This window comes from Lathyrus oleraceus, chromosome 1, assembly GCF_024323335.1.
Source record: "Lathyrus oleraceus cultivar Zhongwan6 chromosome 1, CAAS_Psat_ZW6_1.0, whole genome shotgun sequence".
Classification (NCBI taxonomy): Eukaryota; Viridiplantae; Streptophyta; class Magnoliopsida; order Fabales; family Fabaceae; genus Lathyrus; species Lathyrus oleraceus.
The window spans coordinates 303,247,403-303,261,185 of record NC_066579.1 but is presented as its reverse complement, the minus strand read 5'-3'; the positions used below and the strand labels follow the sequence as shown (position 1 = coordinate 303,261,185).

General features: G+C 36.4%; 1 protein-coding gene across 1 annotated transcript; it reads left to right on the top strand.

Moving 5' to 3' along the window:
- Nucleotides 1-11,159: 11,159 nt before the first annotated feature.
- On the top strand, nt 11,160-12,053 carry LOC127104170 (uncharacterized). Its single transcript, XM_051041373.1, has 2 exons — nt 11,160-11,330; nt 11,382-12,053. The coding sequence occupies exons 1-2, from the start codon at nt 11,160-11,162 to the stop codon at nt 12,051-12,053; spliced, it is 843 nt and encodes a 280-aa protein (XP_050897330.1).
- Nucleotides 12,054-13,783: the final 1,730 nt, after the last annotated feature.

Below are 13,783 nucleotides of genomic sequence, written 5' to 3'. Positions count from 1 at the left end.
TTCAAGCTTATTCATCAATATTTTACATTCATGATTCATCTTCTACATTCATTCATCATCAAGAATAATTATCGAAGCTTGGAAGTTAATTGGATTAATGATGAAAAACTTCTATAAAAATAATTAGGTTTCTTTAATTTGATAAAAATAGTTTTCTTAGAACTTGATTAATTTTTAGTTTTTAGTTAAGATATTGATTAGGGTTTAATTTTGTCCTTAAATTGAATATTCATGTGAAATGATTATTTTGCCCTTATGGCTTAAAATCTTGATTTTAAACACATGCTCCATTAACTTAAGGCCTTAATCAGATTTGTCTGATTTTTTATCTTTGCTGATTAATTCAATATGCTACTATTGTACATGATTTAATTATTCTTTTCAATCCCACTGATTAGTGTTGACCAAAGATCGCTTTGGTCAACCAAATCCTTTGTAATTGTGTTGCAAAATCCCAAGCCTATTCAAGTGATCAAAAGACCCTTAATCACTTGATATGGCAGGTCCATGATGCTCAAGCTATTGTGGATATGATGAGTCTCAGGAGCTCAAGACCTCAAGATTCTAATGCAAGATCAAGACTTCAAAGTCAACATCAATCAAGCATAGCTAGCAAAGTGGACTACTTCTCAAGCACATCAAAGGTATCAACACTTGACGATCACAATTCTGAGTGTGTGACATGAGCCTTAAGAAATAGAGAAGGAATGGGATTGGAGAATTACATTAACTAATTCTGAATATCTTTGGGTACGAGACGTATGACCTAGTTGCTCATCGTATTCATAGACTTTAACACAATTCAAATTATATGATTATCAAGTCTTCTCCTACAGCAAGTAGTATTGCATAAATAAGATCAACACACATGATCTCCTATCATCAACTTATCAATTTGGATTCGAGTTGCGCGCTATGAGCCTTAAGAAACAAAGAATGATGAAAGTGGAGAATTCCTATCCTTGTCTAGGATATTCTTGGGTACGGGACGCATGACCCAATTGCCCAAGGTATTTTCCTTTGTTCATAGACTTTAGTGCAATTTGAACAATACAATTGACAAGTCTTCTTCAAGCAAACATCAATCATTCAAACACTTCAATAATGGAACACTTTTGATATTAGAAACTTGTGGTTGTACACCCTCTTTCAATTCAATCTTTCGCCTTGAGAGGTGGTAAACCTTGACACTATTATTTGCCTTAAGAGGTGGTAAACCTTGGCAGTTCAATTCTCTGTCTTGTAAGGTGGTAAACCTTGGAACTTGTTCTTTGCCTTGTGAGGTGGTAAACCTTGACACTTGTTCCTTGCCTTGAGAGGTGGTAAACCTTGGAAAATAAGTTCCTTGCCTTGAGAGGTGGTAAACCTTGGCAATTCAGTTCCTTGCCTTGTGAGGTGGTAAGCCTTGGCAGTTCAATTCTTTACCTTGAGAGGTGATAAACCTTGGCAATTCAATTCTTTGCCTTATAAGGTGGTAAACCTTAGCACTTGTTCTTTGCCTTGTGAGGTGGTAAACCTTGGAACTTGTTCCTTGCCTTGAGAGGTGGTAAACCTTGGCAATTCAGTTCCTTGCCTTGAGAGGTGGTAAACCTTGGCAGTGCAATTCTTTGCCTTGTAAGGTGGTAAACCTTGGCACTTGTTCTTTGCCTTGTAAGGTGGTAAACCTTGGCACTTGTTCTTTGTCTTAGGAGGTGGTAAACCTTGGCACTTGTTCCTTTCCTTGATAGGTGGTCAACCTTGGCAATTCAGTTCCATGCCTTGAGAGGTGGTAAACCTTGGCAATTCAGTTCCTTGCCTGGTGAGGTGGTAAACCTTGGTAGTTCAATTCTTTGCCTTGAGAGGTGGTAAACCTTGACAATTCAATTCTTTTCCTTGTAAGGTGGTAAACCCTGACACTTGTTATTTACCTTGTGAGGTGGTAAACCTTGGCCATCCAATTCCTTGTCTTGTGAGGTGGTAAACCTTGGCAGCTTAGTTCCTTGACATCTGCAATTATAAACTCCAGTAGTGATACCTTACCTAGAAGGTGGTAAACCTTGGAACATGTTCCTTGTCTCGAGAGGTGGTAAACCTTGGCAGTTCAGTTCTCTTTGCCTAGAGAGGTGGTGAACCTTGGCAATTCAGTTCTTTTTATCTAGAGAGGTGGTGAACCTTGGTAGTTTAGTTCTTTGCCTTCAAAATTATACTCTGGTAGTGATACCTTGCCTAGAATATTGTGAACCTTGACGCTCCTTTTTCAGCCTTGAAGGGTTGTGTACTTTGGAAAATCAATTTATTTTCCTTTTGTTTCAGCCATAGTAGGCTGAACTACGATTTCTCTGATTTTCTCATTGCACGATGATAATACGTAGGCACGAGGGTTCGAATCCACCTTGAGCATACTTATTTATTCCTTCCGCCTTAGGGTACTATCCATACCTTTCACGATCCATGATCTACCTTCAATCATAACCGCTTACCCTAGTGACATATTGTTTCTTTGAAACCGAATAATAGTTTTCTTTGGAATTCCATATACACCCTTTTAGGATCATATAGTGGCAATCCGCATTTTTACCTAAAGTTGTTTGACTTGTACTCATACATTTTATTCCTTCTTTTTTGGCCGATAAGCTCGTTTCCCTCTATGGTACAAATTCCATTTCTCCTATGGATTCCAATATATACCCTTACTTTTGGTTTCAAACTATACCTTTTCGGTCACTTGTTACCAAATATTCAATTCTGTGATTTTGGTCATTCATTCCATTCATTTCCATAGTTCATTCATATTCTCCCTTCATTCACTTCATGTGATATACCCTATCCTTTAAGCCAAATACACCATACTTTATGCTCCATCTTGTGTCTCCTTGTGAACCAAGAGCTGTTTGTGTTGTGAAACCAAATACTTAATTCCTTTCTTTTCAGTTATTCCAATAAAGTGATATCATGCCTTAGGCCCCTCACTTGTTGGTTCATACCAGTTTTACTCTTGGGTTCATATTTCACCCCTTGTTGGAGTTCAAAAAACACTATCCTTTGGTTCAGACCACACTGTTATCACAACCTCTTTTAACCTCCCACCACTAGTTCTTTGAACTACGAAACTCTGAATTCCTCATTGCACTATGAGGATACGTAGGCATGAGGGCCCTAATCCTCACCGAGCGCTTTATCTATTCTTTTCCTTTCCGTTCATTCTTTTGCGAGTAATCTTTAAATATCACACCCATTCGAGCAAGAACAATAAAAAAGGTTCCATGGAGTACCATGGATGTAAGGGGTGTTAATACCTTCCCCTTGCATAACCTACTTCCTTACCCAACATATCTCTTTCCTCTCGAGTTTTATCGATGTTTTCCTTTTCCTTCGGGAATAAATAAAGTTCGATGGAGACTCTGTTATATGTTCGAGCGTGCGATACGTTCAGATATATTCCCGCTAGCTTCACCGTCAAAAGTGTGATACTGTCTGTCATATGCTTCGTCTTTCACCTACAACCCTCAGATAACTTAGAGTACAAGTAGACCAAACAAGCGCTCCCCCAATTGTACTTATGGATCCACTCAAAGTCCTTAAAGTATCATAGGTAGAGGACATCCACATATATGACACTCTTGTCCATAAAAATGGTAGTGCAAACCAAATATAATAGGTATACTCTCATATCATATGCTCTATGCTTCCCCACTTGCTCCTTATCACCAGAAACCCGCTTTGCTCTAACTAGATCATCTGTATATACCTTTTTTAGGAATTCAAACCAAGCATGATCCCCTCTGGTTTTTTCAAACTCCCTCAACGCACCGTCTAGGTCAACTCCCAGATAGTCTACCATCAACTCAAGTGCCTCATCTTTTCTAATCCTCCAATGATCTAAAAGCTTCCCCTAATCGAAATATCCAATTGACATGATACATCATCGAGTGTGATAGAAATCTCACCAAGTGGTAGATGAAATGATGAGGTCTCCATATGCCACCTCTCTACAAATGCATTAAGCATCATGTGATTCACTTTAACATAACTGGTATTGCATAAGTCATTCATCCCAGATAGCTGTAAAGTAGCCTGAAACCACTCGTCATTAGCCTAAGGTACCTTTGGTGCCTGGGATGACACTGGTGCCTCTAGTGACTGAGGTACCTCTGATGACTCGGGTACCTCTACTATCTGAGTAGGTAAAACCTGTCTCCTACAGGAAGATGGAGGAAGTGATGCGTCACTAGGTGACACCCGTCTCCTACGGGAAGAATGAGGTGGAGATATATGAGCCTCAGAAGTAAATGCCTCAACATCAACCAGGCTAGAGTGAACAGGAGCCTGTGAAACCTGACTCTTTTTCCCCCGGATAGATGCATGTTGTGCAATCCTACCCTGCCTCAATTTGTCGTCCCTATTAGCCATAATGCTTATAAGTAAACAGGACAAGTGTCACACAATTACTACAAGCAACCCTACAAGCAATAAAAACAAAAAAACACAGATTGATAAAATACGAAGATGCATCTCCAGTTCTTGGGAATCCAAAACATTGAAAAAAGACGGAGATGCATCTCTGGATTTTCCTACATTTTTCATTTTCGTCAATAGCGCTAATGCAGACTACCAAGACCACAAAAATAATGTATTGATCATTACTTTTAACTATGAAACATATTTCTCATAATGTATCAACTATCAAACATGCATAAACTATGTATTTCAATACCTAACCATCAATTTCTACAAATTTCTACAAAAGCTCAAATTTTTTTATAATAATAGAAAACGTTTAAGAAGTGAAGAATTTTGAAGTTGTTGTAGTTGAGTGAACACTTTGATGTCGTCTGATGATGATTGAAGAAGTTTTGATATTGCTTGATTGATTTTGAGACAATGTGATTTTGAGAGAGTTTTATAGAAAAATTTATTTTTTAACAAGTGAGGAAGAAGAATGGTTCTCCAACGTTATGTACAAGTAGTGTCCGGAGATGCATCTCCGTAATGTTTACGAAGACGCATCTCTGTAGTTTTCGCACATTAAGTCAACCTTCTATTGACTTAAGGTGTGTCCGAAGATACATCTTCGAATTTTAGGGATACTTTTGTATTTTCACGTGGTGCCCTAGTAATTCATAAAGTGCATTAATAAATTTCCAAAATAAAAAGAAAAGAGTTTTGTTTAAAATTTAGATATGAATGACGATTGAGTTTCTGAGAAAAGATGATGAAATGTGAAATTATGAAAATAAAGTGCATGAAAAGATTACACAAAATCTAAACTAAGTTAACGAGGATATTGAAGAGTTTAAATAAAAGTTATAGAACAATAAAAATCGAATACATAAAAAATACTGAGATTTGTTTATGTAGTTTACCATAATAGTATATGATAATTTAACTAGGTGTGGAAAAGAAAAGGAATAAGAGAAAATATTTGATTCAATCTAAAATTTTGTTTTTTTATTTATTTAAATTTTATTGTTTTGTACAAAAATTAATTATGTTTTGTAAAATAGAATTAATATATATTTTATTTATTATTTTAAAAAAAGATTATAGTCTTTAAAATAAATTGAATATTTTTTTTATTTTTTTATTTTTTTCCAACGGTAAGAGATGAATAATATTTCAACGAAAAAGAGATGAATTCGTGGTTTGGAACTCTCATCATGAAAAAGAGATGAATTTAATAAAAATATTTTAATTAGATGATGAGAAGCAAGAAACATTGAAGATGAGATGAAGAAAGAAATTAAAAGATAAAAATATTTGAATGTGAGATGAGAAATGTGAGTGATGAGAATAGTGTAATGTGATTGAAATAGATAGTTGATGGACAAGGCTGACCCAATCATCTGGAGGCCCTGTTCTAATTTCAAAAATGAGTCCAAATTAAAAAATACAATTATAATGATCAAAAAAGATATATCAAAAATAAAAAATATAATTATGTATTAATAAAAAATAAATTTAATTATAATTATTTTGAATTTTGATCAATCTTAATTTTTATACGTATCGTATTTTTATCATAATATTTTTTATTTATTTATTAAGTTTTTATTATAATATTTTAAATTTTGGACCCTATACTGTAATGCTTGTTGGACTTGCAGAGGCCGTCCTTGTTGATAGATAATGAATGTACTTTTTATATGGATAATTGATGGAAGCTGAGTGTTCTTTCAATCTAATTAGTTAATGGTGCAATGTGGTTATCATTCATATTTTTAACGCGGTTTGGCAGGCATGAAACAACATCAGATTCAAGGACAATTTCATTTCTTTAGTTGTTTATATTAGTCTCGGGTAATAACACTAAGTTGGTTTCTTCTCTCGACATTCAAGATTTTATTATCAACTCTTCGGCCGCCTAAAGTGTAAAAAATAGTTGAATTTATTTGGAAGCCGCCCCTTTGGAGATGGATTAAAGCTAATTGTGATGAAGCGTCTTTAAACAGCGTGGGGATTTTGGCTTGTGGAGGTATTTTTAGAGATCATAGAGGTTGTTTTCTTGGAGTTTTTTTTCTTCAATTTTTAGATGTTTCAAACTCTCTCATTGCTGAAATTTCAGGAGCTATGTCAACCACTGAGTTCGCCTATGAGAAGGGATGGGTTAATTTTTGGTTGGAAACTAACTCTATTGCAGTGGTTCAGACTTTCAAGCCTCCATATAAAGTGCCTTGTGTAAGACCCCAATTTTGACCATAACATCCCTCATGCTATCTCATTATTTGCATTAGCCTTGGGATCACACCTTGACATCCTCCTTACCCCTTAATCATTGAGTTTGCATTGGGAGAGATCACCAAGCACTTTTGATTGTACCATACTTTTTTTTTATTATTTACTAACCAAAATACCAAAAATATGTCAATGTATAGTTTGTTGCTTTTGTAGGTAGTGTGTATGCTCACCCATGCTCCATCAAGCTCATATCTAGGGTTTGAGACCCTTAATGCAAGGAGTTCAATCAAGAATTGGTTCTAGGCATCATATATGGATCCTCATGATCTTCACATGTCATTTTGATCAAGAAATCATTAAGAGTTTGAAGTTTCTTTGCCTTGGAAACCCTAATTCATCTGGGTATCTTGTGTGACCTCTTCAGCAAGTTTCTTCATCAATTGATCAAACGTTTCTAAGGAAACTTCACATTACATCATATTATGCATATATTATCCTCCATGAGTCCCAAAAGTCAAGATAATTTCAAGCTAGCAAGATGGTTCATGGTGGTTGACCAGAGAAAGTCAACTAGTCAAAACTGGGGTTTCCTAGACCCTATCTCCTACAGTTTTTGTCATATAAAAATGATTCCAAGAGAAAAGTTACTCAGAACGACATTCCAAACAACTTTCATATTTAGGTCAAGAGCTAGTTTTTCTTGTAAAGTCATTTTTTATGGTGAAAGATTATAGGTCATTTTGTCTGAACCCTAGTTTGGAGGCCAACTCCCCAAGACCATAACTTGCTCAATTCTTATGATATGAAATCCATTAAAATTCCATGATCAAATTCAAGATGTCTACTTACACTTTTATGTTTGGAGGGAGTTCAAATTCAACTTGCAAATGCATGTGCCAAGAGGAAACATTATAGGTCACTTTGGACCATTACCATTGAACACGTGATTTTCCTCAACGTATAAAATGCATAAATCCTCCATTCCAAATCTAAATGAGGTCAAATTTGTTACCAAATTTAATAGGTTTGAAAGAGCTACAAATTTGATGAAGGAACTTTTTCCATTTGAAGTCCATAACAAAAGTTATTCAAGGTGGAAGAAGTGAACATTTGACTCGGGACTTAGAAAATTTTCAGATATGTTTGATTTCCTAAACTTCCACCTTAAAATTCATCATGATTCAAGCTTCAAATGAAAAAGTGTTCAACATGAAAGTTGTTCCCCTTGATCTCTCCTTTCTAAAAAGTCCAAGATCATCGCATTTGGCCAAATATTGAAGGACTTGCGCATGGGTGCAATGTGAAGTACCATTTGGAAGAATTTCATGATCCAATTCAATTCAACAATGCATGGCTTAATGCAACACCTTCAGCATGACATGTGCAAACTTTTGGACCTTTGTCAATCATTCTTTGGGCTTTGTACCTGCCCATGCAAGCTCATGATGGAAGGTTGATATTTTTGAACATTGAAATGGAAGTGTGTAGAAATCAATGGCATTGGCTATAAATACAAGAGCAATGAGCTCAGAACTTCATCAACACCCTGCCCAAGCTTTGCTAGACTGATCCAAACCCTCATTCCCATAGAATTTCTGAAGATTTCTCTTGAAATCGAGCTTGAACTTCATATTCTGTTTGGAAGTTCAAACTCCAGAAATTCACTTTACTTTTCATCTCAATTGGTTTCTGCAAGCAATAGGAAGAGAAAGTAAGAAAATCCAGATCAAGATCAAGTGAAATTAGATCAACTCGAAGGTGATTTTTCAGAAACTTCATCTCTTTGATTCTCTCTCAATTCTTCACCATTCTTTGTGATTTTTGGTTGGCTGAAGTCCTACCAATATAGGCAACAAGATTGAGTTGCTTTGAGGTCAAATCGAAGCAACTCAATTCATGATCCTCAAAATTCAAATCTCTGTATCTTTTTATATACATGGATTTGGAGAAAATTGAGGGCAGATTCAAGCTCATGAACATTTTTTCTTTAAATCCATGTCTTTGTTTTTCATTTTGGTGATGGTTGATGGTGGACCAGTCCGGTGAGGTCCACCGGAGAAAAAGACCGGAGCCCTAGCTCCGGTTGTGTGTTGTCACACCTCTCAACCATAGGATCCATTCAAAATGTTTTAATCTTAGCCATTGGTTATGATTACCATATGTATATCACATTTGACTTGGTGAATGGTGGAACACGCGCGTGTGGCCATCAGACCTATCACCTCAATTAATGAGGGAGATCTGATGGCCCATGATTTTCCATATTTTCTGATTTTTCATTTAATTATATTATTTTGATTAATTCATGTTAATTTCATTTTTAATCCAAAAAATATTTTAAATTATTTTTGAATTAAAATTTCATTTTTAATTTCATTTTCTGAATTAAAATTATTTTTTGGATTAATTTTGATATTTTTCATGAATTAATTGTTTTTGTGCATATTTTAAATTGTTTAAAAATACTTATGACTTTTTAAAAATCATAATTTTTTTTGTCTAAGGTCCTTTGACCTTGTTTGACCTAGGATAAATCTCTTGGCCATTTATTTGGTATTTTAAAGAGGTTTTAGGTTTTGACCAAACTAAATTTAATTTAAATGCATTTTTAATTTGATTTTTAATTGATTAATTGTATAAAAATTATGTTGAGCCATTTTTATTGACTTGTGATGTTTGACTATGTGTTTGGACCTTGGTCAAGGTTGATTTGACTTTTGTTAGGTTAAAATCATTGGATTTAGGGGATTGATGAAATGTACATTTCATCTCCCAAAATGAATGAATGATTTTAATTTGATAAAAATTCTCCCATGAGCAATTTGTGTTTCTCTCATCTCCCCTCCCTCTTCATCTTCAATCCCATTCTTTCCCATCCTTTTCATTGACCAATGAAATCTCAATATCCTAAGGCTAATTGGTTCATCAATAACCTTGTGTTAGATGAACCAATACAAGTATGGATGAGATAGGTCCATCCGTTGATCTTTTTATTTTAGTATGTGGCATGTTTTAGGAATTTGGTTCATCATACAAATCTCTAACATGTATTGGCACCTAAAAATGCATAACTCATTTAAACCATTTTGGTACCCTTGTGCACTTTTCCTTTTAAATTTTTTCTCAAGGTGTTAAAAATGAGTCATTTCCATAGTTGAGATATAATTATCCTATCTCCTTAGTATTGATGATAATTTTTTTTCGATATGTTGGAGTTAGTGGCATACTTGTTGATCCTTATCCAAGTTGGATCCCTTCTCATGATGATGCAAAGTTGTCATACTTGTGGGTGACTAGTTGAGTATTTTCCTAAAAATGAAAAAAATGTATTTTCATTAAAAATGAATCAAAACAAACTCCCTTTTTTATTTTTACTATGAACTACGAGGTTTTGATCCTCCATTTCACTTTGTTGGTACGTAGGCATGAGACTTCAAAAGTCTTGCCAAACATAAAGAATAAGAAAAATATACTTCTTTTCCCATCTCTCCAATCTTTTACAAACAACACCCTTTTCAAACCAAAACATAAATATTTTCAAAGAGATTCCCATTGAGTACCATGGATGTTTAGGATGTTAATAACTTCCCTTTGCATAACTAACCATCAGACCCTTGTTCTCTTTTTATTAGTTTTGTTTTAAAACTTCTTCGGGTTTTGTTCGTACTTTTTCCCTTTTACTTTGGAAACAATAAAAGCACGGTGAAGACTTTTGCTTTATGAGTTAAGTTAATAAATAACTTAGTCCCAAAATTTTAGCGCTATAGAAAAGTGGCGACTCTGCTAGGGAGTAGTCCCTAGTGGGTTAAGACCATCTTTGTTTTTTGTATATATTATGTTTGGTGTTGTTTGTTATTGTTTACTCCGTCTGGTGCTTGGTGATCTCCGTGTGGTGAGATAAGTCTTATACCCAGACTTGAGAGCTCTTATGATAGGAGGGTGGTATAGACATGTTTGGCTTACGTGGAGTAAATCCTTAATAAGCTGACTTGAGGTACCTCGCTCAGTGGAGGCCCCTTTGGGATAACTGATGTTACACGAGTAGTCGTAGTTGGCATTACTTTTTCTGACCCGGGAGCCCGAGAAGCTGAGGACCTTAGAACCCTTAACCCATCTTACCCTTTTAGGATGTAGTGCAGTGGCTATTCAGGTGTAGACTTGAATTAGTTGTTACACGATACTACACTCAGACGAGTTTCTCTTGAGAATAATATTGGTTGATGAGTAGTCATTTAAGCCGATAGTATCCAAAAGATGGAATTATGACTCTGGGAACTTTTTAGAACCTTGTTCTACAGGTGATTATACCCTTAGTACACACATTGTGGGTTGGTTCGTACCCTTGGCTCCATGCTCGTGACTCCGAATCTTTGGACCTTGTTTGTGTGCTTTATGTCAACTTGTTTCTGGTTGTTGCATCATGCACTCATGGCATTTATAAAATTTTTACTCAATTTTTAAGGAACTTAGAGACTCTTGTTGCAAACATCGCAGGTACTTTGATCATGGATATTGGAAGGAGGATTACTCGGAAATACAATTTTAGATGTCCCAATCCCATGGAATTAAGGAAGCTAGCATCTTTCGTGGATGATCCTAAGGGTTTCAGAGACTGTTTTGGAAGACTTTTATCTGTGCTATCTATTAATGTTGAGGATGGTCTTCTCTGTACTTTGGTTCAGTTCTATTATCGTGTTTATCGGTGCTTCACTTTCCCTAATTATTAGTTGCTGCCTACCATAGAGGAGTATGCTCATCTTTTTGGTATACCAGTTTCTGATAGAGTTCCTCTTTGTGAGGTGGAAGGAATTCTTGAATCTCGGGTTATTGTCGAAACCATTCATCTGAGGAAGTCTGACATAGATGCCAATCTCACTGTCAAAGGAGGTATTATAGGGTTGAATTTGAAGTTTCTATTGGAAAAAGCCTTTTCTTTTGCTAATGCTAATAGCATGGTGGCATTCGAGACTATTCTTGCCTTACTCATCTATGGTTTGATATTGTTTCCTAACATTTATAACTTCATTGATGTTAATGCTATGAGGATGTTCTTGATTAGGAATCCAGTTCCAACCCTGCTCGGTGACACTTATTTCTCCATTTATCATAGGACTTCTAAAGGAGGTGGAACTATCATCTGTTGTGCGCCTTTACTGTACAAGTGGTTTATTTCGCACTTGCCACAGTCTCCTATCTTCACAGAAAACAAGGGTCGTTTAAGGTGGTCTCAAAGACTTATGTCTCTCACTAATGACGACATTACTTGGTACTCTTCTGTTTACAAAGACGTCGAGATTATTGATAGTTTTGGGGAGTTCTCTAATGTGCCTCTTCTTGGTACACAAGGAGGATTAACTACAATCCGAATTTGGCAAGACGTTAACTCGGGTTCTCTATGAAGGACAAACCTAATAACATTTTGTTAGAAGGTGTATTTTTCCAAGAAGGGAAAAATACTCATGGGTTGAAGGCTAGGGTGGCGCGTGCTTGGCACAATGTTCATAAGAAGGGAAATGGTGAGCTTATACTGAGGAATTGTGTAGCTTTGGAGCCTTACACTAGTTGGGGGAAGAGGATAGCAAAAAAATTCAAGATGCCATACGCTTATGAAAGACTCATGTCCTTAGTAATGGTCAAATCGCCCACTACTAAAGGCATAGAGGAGTTACAAGAGGCTTTTGATAAGATGAAGCAAGAAAGGGATGATTAGGAAGAAAAATTTCACACCTCACACCTTGAGAAAGTAGAATTGCAGAAGCAACTAAAGGAAAAGGACAACTTGATAGAATTACTCGAGCAACATGTTGTGAAGAGATCAAGAGGCCAAGAGGATTTATTTTCCTCTAACAGTTCATCATCTATTCATCTTCCTACTTCAGGCGTTTGTAAGGGCATTATAGACCAACTCGTGATAGAGAAGGATGCTATGAAAAAGCAACTATGAAAGAGAGATCAAAAGGCTTCACAAGAAATGTCAGCTTGGAGTTGAGTCATCATCGGACATGATTCCATAGATCTAGTTTCTTCCTCTTATGATCATTGAAATTGTATTTCTGTTTGTAATCCTTTATATTATTAATAAAATGAGATTTTTAGTACATCGAAATGTGTTAATCTTATGTTTGCAACTTATGTCTTAAGTTCCTTGGAAAATAAAAATAATAACATTCCCATTTGCATTTGCATATCATGCATCATGTTGCATCTTGGTCTTGCTTTGAGCAAGTTTGCCAGGGGTCTTATTTCTTTCTTGGTCTTCATTCAAACAAGCTGTCTCACCGATACAATACTCGAGCTAATCAGTTGAAAAATATGGACCACCTAGAGCAAGAGAATCACGAACTCCGCGAATAGGAGACAACTTTGAGGGACGGGTATGAGAGGCTTACTGCTATGATGGAAACCTTGGTAGCTGCTCAGAATCATCCACTACCTCCTCCTCAGACTCCACTTCAGAGGACTGTAATTTCTGAAATTATCTCTACGCCTATCTCTGTGGTTCCCTTCAGTGCTCCGCAACACCACATGCCTTCTGGTTTCCCTTGGGGCATGCCTCCTAACTTTGTGCCAAAGGGATACCAACCTGCTGCCGAAGTTCCTATGGCTCAACCTGTGATGTCAGTACCACCTCCCGTGGTTCACACTATTCCTTATGTCTAAAACCCTATTTTTCACGCTGACCAAAGCGAAACTGTTGGTGTTTACACTACGCCAAATAAGGGAAAAGAGGGCGCTTATTTTGGCCTATAACAGCGCTTTTAAGCGCCCTCTAATCTGGCGCTGGCATAGGTAAAGACAGCGCTTTGTTTTTCTGGAGAAAGCGCTGTCTAAAGTGGCCACATTATAGTGCGCTTTAAGAAAAAAGCGCCCTCTGGAGTGGTCCATAAAGGGACACCTTAGAGGGCGCTTTCAGGAAAAAGCGCCCTCTAAAGTTGTCAGTGTAAAGTGTTTAGAGGGCGCTTTCTGGAAAAAGCGCCCTCTAAAGTTGTCAATGTAAAGTGTTTAGAGGGCGCTTTCAGGAAGAAGCGCCCTCTAAAGTTGTCATTGTAAAGTGTTTAGAGGGCGCTTTCAGGAAAAAGCGCCCTCTAAAGTTGTCAATGTAAAGTGTTTAGAGGGCGCTTTCAGGAAA

Excerpts from the sequence above, each read along its gene's own strand:
- LOC127104170 (XM_051041373.1), top strand. The coding sequence starts at position 11,160 with ATGGATATTGGAAGGAGGATTACTCGGAAATACAATTTTAGATGTCCC. Across the intron at positions 11,331-11,381 it reads ATGGTCTTCTCTGTACTTTG|TTGCTGCCTACCATAGAGGA; the intron begins GTTCAGTTCTAT and ends CCTAATTATTAG.